Source organism: Chiloscyllium plagiosum, chromosome 21 (genome assembly GCF_004010195.1).
Source record: "Chiloscyllium plagiosum isolate BGI_BamShark_2017 chromosome 21, ASM401019v2, whole genome shotgun sequence".
NCBI lineage: Eukaryota > Metazoa > Chordata > Chondrichthyes > Orectolobiformes > Hemiscylliidae > Chiloscyllium > Chiloscyllium plagiosum.
In genome coordinates this window covers 57201802-57217373 of record NC_057730.1, presented here as the reverse complement: position 1 = coordinate 57217373, position 15572 = coordinate 57201802, and the positions used below count along the sequence as shown (strand labels likewise).

Below are 15572 nucleotides of genomic sequence, written 5' to 3'. Positions count from 1 at the left end.
GATGGTAGCTGCACTTTACTCAATCGAGTCAACAGCATTAGCTGCTCACAGTGATGTCTCCTCTACATTGAGGCAATGAAGTGTAGGTTGGGTGACAGCTTCACAGAACACCTATGTTTCATTTGCAGAAATGACATTGAGCTTGCTGTTGTCTGCCACTTCAACACATCACCTCATTCCCTGGCCAACAGCTCTGTCTCAGGCTTGCTGTAGTATTCCAGCAAAGCTTGAAAAGCAGCACCTCATTTTCTGCTTGGGAACTCTACAGTCTTCTGGGGTCAATATTGAGTTCAGCAGTTCTAGAGCTTGTGGCACTTTCTCCCATGTCCCTTACCCCCCACACCAGGCCTTGCTATCACAGTCTGCTATTACAAATCCCTACCCCACACATCAGGCCTTGTTATCACACTGGGCAAAAGTGAGGACTGCAGATGCTGGAAACCAGAGTTTAGATCAGAGTGGTGCTGGAAAAGCACAGCAGGTCCGGCAGCATCTGAGGAGCAGGAAACTCGGCGTTTCGGGCAAAAGCCCTTCATCAGGAATTTTTATCACAGTCTGCTATTACGTGTCCCTACCCCACACACCAGGCCTTGTTATCACACAGTCTGCTATTACATGCAACCCATTAGCGGCTATTCATTCTCCTAGGCTGACCGTTATCCACTCCTTTGTCCAACTGTTTTGTGGCCTCTTTGGGCTCTATCTCTACCTATCATTTACTCTTTATCACCTCCACCCGTCACCCTACCTTCTGCATAAATACCAAATTTTGCTACTATCAGTTCTGAAGAAGGCCTGAAATGTGCAGCAATTTCTATTTTTCTTTGATATCCTGCATCTGCAGTTCTCTTGGGTTGTTTATATAAAGATCCTAATTTGGTTTATGTAATCATTTCATATAGTATGTTGATTTGTTGAACATGAAAATATAATTAGTTATTAGATCTGCTTACCCTTAAAGTTTCTACTTTGCATGTAATTTTGAAGTTGACTTTTTTGATAACTTCAAAATAATTTTTAAGTGGTAATAAATCTTTAAAAAGACGAGAAAGTACTGAGTCTTTTCTTTGCAGATTTCAAGGCTGCCTTGAATTCAAAGGATGCTACATGTTGAAATTAAATGGTTGCATTTAACTAGAGTGGAACTCTGTACAAGGCAATGTATCTGCTTTTACAATTGAGTTTCCAGTGAAACTGGGAGGCTGCAAGCATGATCTGTTAAGACTGTTGTAGAGAGATGTTGAGACGTTCCAGAATTAAACTAATGTTTAAGCTAAACTGAAAAATTTGAGTATTGAACATGATGGCGATAGGTTGTCTGCGACATTTGAAATACTCTACCAACTGTTTCAAGTGGTTCATACACTGATCTGATCATTCGTGAATATTTTTGTACAATGAGAGTTTCATAAAATGAAGATATTTTGTAATGATTTCTAATGAGTGCTTAACTATCTTTTTTCCTGTTGGGTGGAGTGTGAACAACATGTTTTGCAATGAAACGTTACGACCCTTAATTAGTATGGTGAACAGTTGATGTTTTGCACAACCACTTTCAATACATACAGAATAATGATAAAAACTTATAAACTAGGAGAAAGTGAGGACTGCTGATGCTGGAGATCAGAGTCGTGTGTGTGGTGCTGGAAAAGGACAGATAGGCAGCATCCGAGGCGCAGGAGAATCGACATATCAGGAATCACAAGCCGTTCTTGATGAAGGGCTTACGCCTGAAATGTCGATTCTCCTGCTCCTTAGATGCTGCCTAATCTGCTATGCTTTTCCAGTACCACACTCTAGAAACTTATAAGCCAATGTCATGGAGTGATTGGTGTCAGAAATATCAATTCCTAATCTTATTCTTTTTTTTTATTTGTACCTAAATCTTAACAGATCTGTTTATTTAGACCATGAGATGTTAAAGCAGAAATAGACCATTTAGCCCATTGAGTTTGCTCCACTGTTTAATGAGATCATGATTGATCTGATAATCTTCAACGCCACTTGACTTTTCCTCATATCTTGTTTCCTTACTGATTTAAAAATCTGTCTCAGCCTTGAATTTACTTTATGATCCAGCCTCAAGCCCTCTGTGGTAAAGAATTCCACAAATTCACTACTCTCTGAGAGAAGAAATTCCTCCTCATCTTTGTCTTAAATGGACAATCCCATATTCTGACACTATTCCATCTGGTTCAAGACTCTTGGAGCAGGGGAAACAACCCGTCTGAAGCATCCGTCCTGTCAAGACCCCTAAGGGTTCTGTATGTTTCAAAAGGGTCATCTCTTCTTCTATATTTGAATAAGTACAGGCCTAATCTACTCAACTATCCTCACATATAGAGTCCCTCTATTCTTGGTATCATGCTAATAAATCATCTCTGGACTGCCTCCAGTGTCAGTATAGATAAGGGTTCTGAAAAACATGAATGATTTATCATGTGGAACTACAAACTGTTGAGCTGCTCTTTCCAATCTCAGGTAATTGCCTTGGAGCTGTGTTTGATAGTTCAATGTTTACTAATTTGGGAGCTGTTATTATAAGATGTGTTTCTTCTTCGTAATATAGGGGTAGGTGAAAATCAGTGTTGGTTTTATTATTTTCTTATGACCTGAATTTGAATAGAAAGCAATCCTTGTTTGTTCTGAATACTACTTAGATTTGAGTATCTTCTGAGGCTGCAATGCCCTTCTAATCTGTTTTTTTTTAAAAACAGCAAAATGTATCAAATTGCTGACTGTTGAACCAAGATGTCAATTCCTATTTCTGTGCTGCTGTAAATCTGTTATATTGAGATTTCCGACCACTTTGTGTGAGAAACGCACGGAAGAAGTTTTGCCCTCATTAACTCAGTGGCCATGCATCTTTTATGTTGTAATGTGGATTTGATCCCAGCTGAATAAAAGGGCTGTAATCGTACATTTTTGCTTGAAATATTATGCCAGTTAAATCCCTGTTCACTGGTTTTTGTATTTGAATATTTTGTATTAAATCTTTTTAGTGAGATGTTCAATTATGTTTTTCTAGTAAATTAACTTATACTTTTATTGAATGTCAGTAATTTTTTTGTCAATTTATCTATCTTTTCCTATCTAGGTTGTTTCAGCAGCACAATATGTATATCAAGCTGTGCTAAGCCTGAAGAATATTCCTGTGTTAGAGACTGCTTACAAACTTATCTTGGGGGAAATGACATGTGCACTTAACAGTCTCCTTCAAGGCCTGACTCTTCCTCTCGTCTGTTCAGAGATACAGCATGAAGCTTTCAGGGACAGAACATTCAAAGAGGAAAATGCAGAGTTTGTAATAATATTTGACTTAAGTGCCCTTACTACAATTGGAAATGCAAAAAATTCCTTGATTGGTGTAAGTATTACCCTGATACCGAAGAGTTAAATTAATTATGTACTTGCATGGCTTCTCATGAAATTAGACTATATCTTGCTGAATCTTTTCTCAAATTTTGTTCACACACTCTCAGTGAAAGGACTGAGCTGGAGATATGCTTTAGATCATATACACCATTGCCATCCATTTGGGGGACATACGGAGAGCATTGAAGTAACAGCTGCCTTATTTTTCCACATTTTTGCTTCCATGAGCAATGCCTTGCTAGACTCTCCTAGGCCAGAATAGAAATGTTGTCATTTCTGGAGATATGATCCCAGTTGACCAGACAAGCCAGTTCCCAGAGTGAAACCTAGTTTGTTCGATTTTAACTTTGCCTTTTTTAAAACCGTTGAGTTTGGTTACTGAACACATTCACAAGGGACTGCCAGTGACTTTTAGAACACAATATTAAACAAGAAAATATGAACTATATAATACACTAAAAGAAAGGTTGGGACAATTCCATGTGTCATCAGAAAATCATTCAAATTCACACTATTCCTTTAATCAGAGTAAAAGCCTTACACCCTGTGCAGAGTGAGGATTAACTCCACAACAAAAATCTTCGTTCAAACCTAGGTTAGTATGGTTGCAGTTCGTTTCTCTGTGGCAAATCTTGGAGCTATGGATATGCAAGTGAATATGTAAATACTGCTTAAGTATTGAGACATTCTGACTCAAACGCCCTTTAAAGCAGTCGGTTCCAGACACCCACCATCCTCTGGATGAAAATAATTCTCAACTTTTCTCTTAGTCTCGATCCCTCCCACTATATTGCCTCTTACTTTTCCATTTGCTACTGCTCTGCCCACTTGGCCATTCCATTGATTTTCCACAGAGGAACTACTGTTTTCCAAGGCCAGGAAACAGTTTGCGAGTGTGGTGAACTTGGGATTCCTGTGCTGTTTGCCGCCTGCTCCCCTTGTTTAGTCTGCTGGTCACCCATTCTCCCTCTGTTTGCACCTGATTAAGTATGGAGGTGACCACATCTACAAACCCCTCAGCCATATGATTGCACTATAGTAACCTCCCAGGTGCCACTCAAGCTCCAAAACCCACTGCACATGTGTTCTGACTGAAGGCACCTCCTGACATGTGACTGTTCAGACCAGCAGGAACATCCAGGATCTCCCACAGTGCAGGATGTGTAAATCACAGATGTGTAAATGTGCCTGAGCTTCCAGGTGTCTAAGCTAAATAGAATTTGAAGCCCTAGTTAGATTTTACCCTTACTGCTACTCAAGTAGAAGCTCGAAAAACCTTTATTTTTTTCAGACAAGCAGCCAGAGCCCCATAATTTTATCAAGCAAAAGAAGTTTAGTTTGGAAACTTTAGAATATGAATTGTCAACTTAAATTTGTTGAGCTGTACTTATGGTCTTAATTTGAACCTGTACCCATTTGCAAGAGATGATTCTGTGACACTATACTTTGCTTTTGATGAAGTGGCCTCCCATTCTAGTTTTTCTAGTTTGGGATATTTTTGCTCTTTTTTTAAAAAACCTTGTTCCCATTGCTGCCAAGTCCCATACAGATCCTTCATTAAAATGCACATAATTAAAGCAGACTTCCAGCCAATCTCATACCACTCAGAACAAGTATAAGGTATGATTTTATAACACGCAAAATGCAAATGTGAATTCTAATTAACATTGTGAGCAGCAAGGTTTAAGAAGTGTTTTACATCTTAGTTGTCTATGCGTAAGATATGTCAGTGTCTACTATCCCTAAACTATGCATAAAGTTTTAAAGGTTCAATATTTTAAAGCCTATGTTTGAAATATGAAACATGAACAAGTTCCAGAAATACATTTTCCTAATCACAAATAACTTTTTTGCAGTTTATTATGGGGTAGTTGTACTTTTGCATGTTAATCGTTTTCAAGAATGTCTTGTGCCTTTCCCATACAGATGTGGGCTCTTTCTCCCACTGTGTTTGCCCTTCTCAGTGATAACCTTACAATTGTACATGCCAATCTTGCGGCTCATTATCCTGCCATCCAGTATGGAGTCTTGTACACTTTATATTCCCATTGTACAAGGTATGTCTACACTTGTCACATTGGTGTAATTTCTTTTAATTGCCCTGTATAATTTCTGTTTCTTTCATTCAATAAAGTTAAATGACATTTTAACTTATGAAAGTATCTTCCATTTAAAGATTAATTTATGTTACTCTGTAGTGCAATAGTAATTAATTTGTGGGGGAAATTGTAATTCTTCATTTGATTTATAGACACTGAGTTAGTTTCAGCCTATTGAGACGTAACTTATTTAACCTCCTTCGTATCTGAAATTGCGTATTATAACTTGGTACATGATTTTAATTTGTGAAAGACGTTTTGAAGGTTTAGATTGTCACACTAGTAGGAGTGAGAGTTGGCAAATTATGGCCATGCCGCAAGAATTTTGGCCCAGAGGATAAAAGAATCCGTATATTTAATGGGGCAGGTAGTTCGTGCTTCAGAAAGTTCAGCTTTGCACTAGAGCTTTGATATGCATCTACTTGTATGTTGTTTATTTTAAGTAAATTCGTAGGAAGCTGTAACAGTTAGAATTTGGTTGAAGTCTCCATTTTTATTTGAAATTTTAGCAATTTTCTAAAACTTTTTTCCTTTCCGGGGAAAAAAGGTCCAATGGTTTTTTTGCCTTTATGTAGAAATTGTTCACTTTTTATTTGCAGGCATGATCATTTCATATCCAGCAGTCTTAGTTCCTCATCACCTTCTCTGTTTGATGGCGCTGTTATCAGTACTGTCACCATGGCAACAAAGAAACACTTCTCCATCATACTGAATCTTTTGGGAATGTTGCTCAGTAAGGATATCTTAAACCACGACGCAAGGTAAACCAGATTTTTTTTCTTAGCTATTTATTCTTTTCCACTGAAACATTTTGGTTTGACATTTTTCATTGCAAATTTTTTAACATATAAGAATTATATGTTTGTTTTACTTTCTTTTAAAACATATTTTGAATCTCTTCAGGAGGTTATTACTAACCTGGGCATTGGAGGTTACCATTTTAATGAAGAAATCAGAAACTTACGCTCCCTTGTTTGCTATCCCATCTTTTCACAAATTCTGCAAAGGGCTGCTATCAAATGGTAAGATTTCTGTCGGTGAATGACTTAATCTTAATTTTTTTAAAAAGCAATGTTTACATATTATTCCCTTTCTTAAACAGCTGTTCATGAAGATGCTTCGATCTGTCTGCAAGCGTGCAGCAGCCTACAAATTGTTTCTACTTCCTTGCCAAATGATCTCTTGCAAAGGTAGAACTTGAATTTAAAAAATCTTGCCATTCGTAACTCTTTGATTTGTGAGAATTCTTTCAGTACTCAGTTTTTCGGAGCCATGCCTAAAATTCACAAGCTGTTGCGTTTTGCTACACAGATGTGTTGATGTGTGTCGTGTACAGTTGGTTCATTGTGGAGTTCGTGTTAGGCAGGCTTTTGGGAAGCTGCTGAAGACTATTCCTCTGGATGTTGCTTTAAGGTATGATTAACTTTAAAAGATTTTTTAACCATCCCTTCCAATATTGAATTGAAGAGACTTTGTTTATTGATCTAAAGTTAATTAGATTGTTAATGATTTGGAAGAGGGGCAGAGTGTATTTTCCTAATTTACTACTGATGCAGAAATAAGTGGGAGGACATTAGGAATCTACAAGGGGATATGGATAGGTTGAATGAGTGAGGGAGTACTTGACAGAGTTTATTATAAGTAAGTGTGAGATCCTGCAATTTTTGCAGAAAGAATCATAAGGTAGACTATTATTTAAATTGAGGGGCTCCACACAAGCACAGTGCAGAGGGATCTAGGTGTTCATGTGCTTGAAACACAAGATTAGCATTCAGATGCAGTAAGTAATTAAGCCAACTAAGGTTTTGGCCTTTATTGCTAGAGTTTAGAGTTTAAAAACAGAATGTTTTGGTACAACTGAACAGGGTGTCGTTGAGGCTGCACCTGGAGTACGGTGTATAGTTTTTAAGAAAGGGCTTTTGCCATTGTGTTACTTTCAAGATTCACAAGGCTGATTCCTGGGTGAAGGGGGTGATTTATTAAGAATGGCTAAATTGGATAGGCCTTTTTTTCATTGGAGCTTAGAATGGGGGGGTGATCTTATTGAAACCGACAAGATTCTGAGGGGAACCAAAAGCAAGATACACTGGATGCAAGAAATCTGAAATAAAAACAGGGGGTTCTGGACAACATAGTGGGTTTGGCAGCATCTGGTGAGAGAAAGTTATCTTTTCAAGTCAGATATGACTTTTCAGAACTAACAACAACTTCCACAATTTTAACAAGTTCTTTCAGAACACCATGGCAGCTGCCTATTTTGGAAAACAGGAACAATCTGAATGAATGCTTTCCTCATTTGTATCCTCAGAAATTCCTAATATTATGCCTGTAAGTCGTCATCACAACTAAAGTATCAAAACCCTTTCTATAATATGATTGGAACACTGTGCCGTATCCTTGGTCTAATAAGGGTTTAAAGCAGGGTTTAATATAACTCTTCTACTTTTCAGTTCTGTACCTTTAGAAAAACAAGCCATGGCCTTTATTTCTATTATTACTTTGCTGATCAACGTTCTATTGGTTGATGTATTTGTATCCAAAATTTTTGTTCCTCTACTCAACTGGGGCTTTGATCCAAGTAATAAGTGACCTCCTTTCTCTTCCCACAAAAACGTACTGCCTCTCATTGAACCATCGTGAGCTCATTTGCCAATTTTTGGCCCATTTTGAAAGTTTATTAACATTGTTTTGTGATTTGTTACCCTTCCTCAGTGTTGACTATCCTCATTCTGCCTGTGGCGGAGGGAGAAAAAAACTTTGGTGGCATCTCCAATTTTAAAAATTCAAATCATGGATGTAAATTGTGAACAACAATGGCCCCAGAGAAATTCCACACCTTTTACCACAATGTAGTTGATTTTTCCAGTAAAGTCAGACTTTAGTCTTTGTACAAAAATTATAACTTTTAATAAAATGTATAAACAATACGACACTGATTATAAAATTGAATATATTTTTTCTTCACAGTAACAACAATCACACAGAAGTACAAGGGATCTCACTGGCTATAAGTAGTCATATGACTAAAGCTCCAAGTAACACATTTCATCCTCAGGACTTCTCTGATCTAATTAGTTTCATTTTGTATGGAAGCTGTCACAGAATTGGGTAGGTTTGAATGTTATTTTTAAATCCCTTTGCAAGTTTTTCATACTCCATAATCAAGTAATTGGCACTTCAGAATCACAAATGTTCCTGATTGCCTCATGTAACTCGTGTAAGCTTTCCTTTACTTGCAGCAAAGATCATTGGCTGGAGAGACTGTTTCACAGCTGCCAGAGATTGGACAAGTACGATCAGTCATCTATTCCACGAAACCTATTAAAGACGGAAGCTGTGTTATGGCAATGGGCTGTGTGGGAAGCAGCGCAATTTACTGTGCTTTCAAAACTACGAACCCCATTGGGCAGAGCACAAGATACATTCCAAACAATTGAAGGTAATTAGATCACTATAGTCATATGCTATTATGTTTGCATTTCAAGTCTTATAGGGAATTCAGTCACTTGAGCTGTTTTCCATGAAACTTATCTCTTCCTTCCTTCCTTAAACTCCCAATATCCTTTCCTAGTTCACCTGGGTAATGATATTGTAAACATTCTTTTTCAACTACAGTCACCTTCCTTTTTAAACTAACAATCCATTCCCTTTTCAAAAAAAACTTTTTTTTCGCAACTTCGGCTAAATCTTTCCAAGCAGGTGACCAAAATAATCTCTGACACTTGATTTCCTTGACCTCACCATCTCCATTTCAGGAAATAAACTGTTCATTGCCATCCGAAGAAACTTCCCTGCCTTATGAGGAAAGGCTGAGGGACTTGAGGCTGTTTTCGTTAGAGAGAAGAAGGTTGAGGTGTGACTTAATTGAGACATATAAGATAATCAGAGGGCGAGATAGGGTGGACATTGGGAACCTTTTTTCCTCAGATGGTGATGGCTAGCATAAGGGGACATAGCTTTAAATTGAGGGGTGATAGATATAGGACAGGTGTCAGAGGTAGTTTCTTCGCTCGGAGTATTAGGGGAGTGGAATGCACTGCCTGCAGCAGTAGTAGACTCGCCAAGTTTAAGGGGATTTAAATGGTCATTGGATAAAAGTGGATGAGAATGTAATAGTGTAGGTTAGATGGGCTTCTGATTGGTTTCGCAGGTCAGCGCAACATTGAGGGCCGAAGGGCCTGTACTGCGTTGTAATGTTCTGTTCTATCCGCGACAAAGCCGCTGATTCCTATAGCAACCTTCACTCCCAACTCCTCACATCCCATGTCCTGCAAGGATTCCATCCCATTCTCCCAGTTTTCCTTTGCCTGCATCATGTCTGTTTAGATGATGCTGCCTTCCAGAACAGTGCTGGTGACATGGCTTCCTTCTTTCATAACTGTGGTTTCCTGCTCGCTGTGATTTGGCAGGGCCCTCAGCCGCATCTGACCTATCACCTGTGCTTCTGTCCTTGCCCCTTTCCATCACTCTGAACAATGTGATCGAGTACCACTTGTCCTCACTTTTCATCCCATCAGCATCCGCAGTCAAAGTATCATTCTCCACTATTTCAGACAACTTTGGAATGCCACCACTAAACACCTCTTCCCCTTGCTCCCCCATTTGTGTTTTGCAGGGACTGTTCCCTCCGGGGCAACCTCGTCCCATCCTCAAAACCATTTGATGCAAATATCTGTCAAAAAAGCAGCCAGTCTTGTTTTTGAATCTGCTGCCGCTGTCGCATTATTCCTGCACTCAGCTCTTTCTCCTCGGCACCCACCTTTGCCCAGTAGGCTGACATCACTCATGGTTGTGCTCCCTGGATGTCTCCCTAGAAATGACTATTGGAAAAGACTGTGGTGTAATGGTAATACTGCTGGATTAGTAATCCAGAGTTCCAAGATAATTCACAATAGCTGGTGAAATTTAAATTCACCTAAAACCAAATGATTGCCTCTGCAATTTATCAATTTGGTGATTTATAAAACTAGTCTCAAAAATGGTGATTGTAAAAGTATTGTAGGTTTTTGACAGCAATCAGTCTGATTCTGAAATATAAAAGACACAGAAAATGGTGGAGAAACTCAGCAGTCCGGCAGCATGTGTTAACAGATAACATTTTGAGTCCAATATGACTCTTCACAACTACAGAGCTGGTTGTCTGCCTCTGTTCCACTCCTGACCCTTTACCTGAACTTGATCACATTGGGAATTGTTGATGTGACATTGGCTGTCTGAATTACTTGTGCACTCTACTGTGTGTGTGTGTGTGTGTGTATGTGTGTGTGTGTGTGTCTCTCTCTCTCTCTCTCTCTCTTTTTCTCTCTCTCTCAGGTCTAAGTAACTTTATCAAATCTGCCAATTAAACATGGGTGCTGTTGTTATCTGGTGTCCTGACCTCTACCTGCCAGACACTGAGCAGCAACTGTCAAACACTTCCTTCAGTGCTGGTGTCTTGGTTGAGGGAGAGATTGAAGCTGAAGCAGTTCTGAAGCGATATCTTGGCTTAAATGTGCATGAGAACTCTGCCTTCACAGCTCTCTGTGACAGAGTTCCACAAATGTGTAGGAGGAAATCTTCTCTCCCCCGCCCCCCCCCCGCCCCCCACCTCAGTATTAAATTGGCACATCTTTATTTAGAGACAATGCTTTGTGGTCCTAGAGTCTTCCACAAGGGGAAACATTATTTCACCATTTATTCTGTCAAGACTCTTAAGAATCTTCTGTTTCAGTGAGAAATGTTAGCTCTGTTCCTCTCGCCGCATGTTACCTGACCTGAGCTCCTCCAGCATTTTCTCTTTTTTTCAGATTTCCAGCATCTGCAGAATTTTGCTTTCTTGTCAGTGACTCTCTCTTGTCTTTTTTGAAGGAAGGAAATCTGCCATCTTTACCTGAACTGGTCCAAAATTATCTCCAGGTGCACAGCAATATGGTTCACTCTCAATTGTCTGCCAGAATGGCCACCAAGCCACTCAATTCCTAGGCAATTAGGGATGAGTAACAAATGATGTCCATGTTCCATGAAAGAATAAAGGGAAAAAACATCAGCGTATGGCTGCTAAGACAGTTTTCTCAGTAGATTCAGTATTTTCTTTTGGTTAGAGGATCCCCTTTCTCAGGGGTTTCAGTACTTTCGTCTTTACTTTCCCATCCTGGTGAATAATTACCTCAACATTTGTGAAATGGCAATCTCTGTCTTCCAGTAAATTCTTGTTTTAGAGTGCTGAGTTCACTTATGTTTTACAAATGTAGCATTCTGATCAATTGTTGTATATTCCTAACTTAACAAATTTGACTCTCAAAATTCCAGGTATTATTAGGAGTTTGGCTGCACATACTTTGAATCCTGACCATGACATAAGCCAGTGGACCATGGCTGACAATGATGATGGGCATACTAGCAACCAGCTGAGACTTATTCTTCTACTTCAGTTTTTGGAAAACCTTGAGAAGTTGATGTACAATGCATATGAAGGATGTGCTAATGCACTTATGGCACCACCAAAGGTTAACATGAGTTTTAATCACATTTCAAGTCTATTTGTATGGATTGCTCAAATCGCTCAGACTCGGAAAACACAGTACATGTTGTAACAAAAACACAAGCTGCTGAGATCGAAACAAAAGCACATTGCTGGAGAAACTAAGCAGGTCTGGCAGCGTTGTGGTGAGGAAGCAGAGTTTTCACAAGACGTGGTCACCTTGAGTTCAGATGATGTGTCGCCAGACTGGAAACATTAACTCTGCTTTCACCCACAGATGCTGTAAGACCTGTGGAGTTTCTCCAGCAATTTTTTTGTTTCAGATTTCCAACATCTTCAGTTTTTTCAATCACATTGTGTGTATTTTTGTCTTGTAACGTTGGCACACTACGTTCTGCTTTCATTTATTTATGATCCTATGTTGCAGGTTATTAGGACATTTTTCTACACAAATCGCCAGACGTGTCATGACTGGTTAACACGGATCCGAGTGGCTATAATGCGGGTTGGCTTGTTGGCTGGGCAGCCAGCTGTGACAGTCAGGCACGGGTTTGATTTGCTGACAGAGATGAAGAACAGCAGTGCATCTCAGGTATGTGAAATGTCTCCCTGACCTTGCTAAAATAGAAAGAAGCTGCCTACAACCTGGCATTAAGGTATGCTTTTGGGCTCTAGTTTGAGGTAAGGCAAAGTGGAGCATTCTTGCTGCACAATTTACTTCCCTATCTTCGACAATCAGGATGGATTCAATCAAATGGCTTAAGTGGAAAACTAGAAACAGTTCTTATGAAGAGTTTATTGGAATATTAGCTGCTCAGTGATTACCTTTAGAAGACAGACCAAGAAAACATCTAAACAGCAGCTGCTGGAATATACATAAAACAGGAGTGATCCATTGACCAAATGCCTTAAAAATGATCAAGACCTATCTGAAATCATTGTCTCACTTCAAAGTATGCAGTAGGCAAAACCTGAGAGGAAAGATCACTACAGTTGAATAATCGACTGCAATGGTCCACAGATTTAATAGGAGGCAATCAAAATACACTTCCATTCACCAGGCAGGTTGTAACTAATAGTTGGCAATCAGCTTTACACAATTACCTTGAAATCTTGAGGTTTACATTTTAAGTGGGTTTTGTTATGACTGGTTTGAATTTATAACTTTGTTAGGTGATATAACAGATTTTTACTAGCACCACTTATCTGGCATCACTGAAGCAAATTCGCAATTGAGCGTAGTTCACATAACAAACAAATGTAAATCCTGGAGTGCTACAAGTAATATCATTTGAAACATATTCATTTTATAATGTTTCAGTTATTTCATCTGAAATGATTCTGGCAATAATGTTAAACCAAATCTGATCTTTCAGTACCTTTCATTGTCACAGCTTATTCATTTCCACTTCTAATGGCATGTTTTGTCCAATGCAGATAATAACCATTTTGAATGTTTTTATCAGGGAAATGAAATGGAAGTAACAGTTATGATGATTGTTGAAGCACTGTGTGAACTGAATTGTCCTGAAGCTATACAAGGAATGGCTGTCTGGTCTTCTGCTGTCCTTGCAAAGAGCCTTTCATGGATAAGTTCTGTGGCACAGCAAGCCGAAGGAAGGTATAAGTTGTTTTATTAAGAAAGTTTTTTTATTTTAAATTTATTAAGTTTGTCAGTCTTCCTTCATTAATGTGATCCTAACCAGATGCTGCAAGATTGACCCTATATACTTTATCAACTTTTGAACAAAACATTCTATACCTAGAAATAAAGCTCAGTGTACAATTCATTTTAAGTGAAGAATTGAGCACAAATGAACAAATTTGACAAATTTTAAAGAAGAGTTAAACAGTAGTAATACATGGAGACCTTAATCACTCCAGTTTGAACTGGGAAAAACTTAACATTAAGAGTATGAAAGGAAAGGAATTTCTGATGTGTACAGAACAACGTAATTGTCTTCACTTCACCAGGAAATTAGGGAGGCAGGTAAGGTTGTATATTCTGTGAAATAAATAAGGAAGCACATGTGATAATTTAGATAACAGCACACGTAACAGCATTCACCGTAGAGGAATAATGGAGACAGATCAGAAAACATCAAGGGTAACATTGACTAAATGGGAAGACAATAATTTCATTGACTTCTGTTTTGAATTTTGAGTTAAGCCCAAATTGCAACTTTACTGGCTTGTCGTGGTTCTTGCTTCCTGCTTAGATGCTGGGCCCACAATCGACACTTGTTTGCTGGTCTCTGTTTCTCCAAATTTGTAAATCGTAGAATTCCATTCCTCTGACTGCATAGCAATCTCTACTAATGTCTCTTTCAAATTGTGTTTGCATGCCTTGATCTCTGAAAGTCAGTGCGTTGTTCACCCTTTCCAATCCAGAACGCATAACATAATCAGTGATGTGCGATTCTGATTGGCGCAGCAGAGATGAAGTATATTTTTGATTGGTTTGGGGGTGCGTGGTCAATCTGTAATTGGCCCTTGAGGGAGATGGGCATCAACTGATGTCACCTCACTGTATCTTCTGATTGCTGCTTTAAGGTGTTGGTTATCCATTGGCCCATTATATTTTTGTGACTTTCCGAAGGGGAGGGTATAATTTTGTTATTTTCCTTGGCCTGTTATAGAGTCATAGAGATGTACAGCATGGAAACAGATCCTTCGGTCCAACCTGTCCATGCCGACCAGATATCCCAACCCAATCTAGTCCCACCTGCCAGCACCTGGCCTAGATCCCTCCAAACCCTTCCTATTCATATACCCATCCAAATGCGTCTCAAATGTTGCAATTGTACCAGCCTCCACCACTTCCTCTGGCAGTTCATTCATTCACGTACCACCCTCTGCATGAAAAAGTTGCCCCTTAGGTCTCTTTTATATCTTTCCTCTCTCACCCTAAAACTAGGCCCTCTAGTTCTGGACTCCCTGACCCCAGGGAAAAGACTTTTTCTATTCATCCTATCTATGCCCCTCATGATTTTGTAAACCCTCAGCCTCCGATGCTCCAGGGAAAACAGCCCCAACCTAGATTAGATTACGGTGTGTGGAAACAGGCCCTTCGGCCCAACAAGTCCACACCAACCCGCCGAAGCGCAACCCACCCAGACCCATTCCCCTCCATTTACCCCTTCACATAACACTATGGGCAATTTAGCATGGCCAATTCACCTAACCTGCACATTTTTGGACTGTGGGAGGAAACTGGAGCACACAGAGGAAACCCACGCAGCCACGGGGCGAATGTGCAAACTCCACGCAATCAGCCGCCTGAGGCGGGAATTGAACCCGGGTCTCTGGCGCTGTGAGGCTGTAGTGCTAACCACTGTGCCAGCGTGCCACCTGTTCAGCCTCTCCCTGTAGCTCAGATCCTCCAACCCTGGCAACATCCTTGTAAATCTTTTCTGAACCCTTTCAAGTTTCACAACATCTTTCCGATAGGAAGAAGACCAGAATTGCACGCAATATTCCAACAGTGGCCTAACCAATGTCCTGTACAGCCACAACATGACCTCCCAACTCCTGTACTCAACACTCTGACCAATAAAGGAAAGCATGCTAAACCCCTTCTTCACTATCCAATCTACCTGCGACTCCACTTTCAAGGAGCTATGAACCTGCACTCCAAG

General features: G+C 39.6%; 1 protein-coding gene across 2 annotated transcripts in view; it reads left to right on the top strand.

The window, feature by feature from the left end:
- The window catches only part of smg1 (SMG1 nonsense mediated mRNA decay associated PI3K related kinase), a 170869-nt gene that overhangs the window by 57086 nt on the left and 98211 nt on the right, over positions 1 to 15572 (top strand). For both annotated transcript variants that reach the window (XM_043712155.1, XM_043712156.1), the window contains 11 exons: positions 3098 to 3367; positions 5302 to 5432; positions 6074 to 6235; positions 6378 to 6496; positions 6577 to 6664; positions 6786 to 6887; positions 8442 to 8582; positions 8714 to 8913; positions 11763 to 11959; positions 12362 to 12526; positions 13401 to 13555. In XM_043712155.1, coding sequence (XP_043568090.1) covers positions 3098 to 3367; positions 5302 to 5432; positions 6074 to 6235; positions 6378 to 6496; positions 6577 to 6664; positions 6786 to 6887; positions 8442 to 8582; positions 8714 to 8913; positions 11763 to 11959; positions 12362 to 12526; positions 13401 to 13555 — 1730 coding nt within the window. The remainder of the gene's footprint in view (positions 1 to 3097; positions 3368 to 5301; positions 5433 to 6073; positions 6236 to 6377; positions 6497 to 6576; positions 6665 to 6785; positions 6888 to 8441; positions 8583 to 8713; positions 8914 to 11762; positions 11960 to 12361; positions 12527 to 13400; positions 13556 to 15572) is intronic.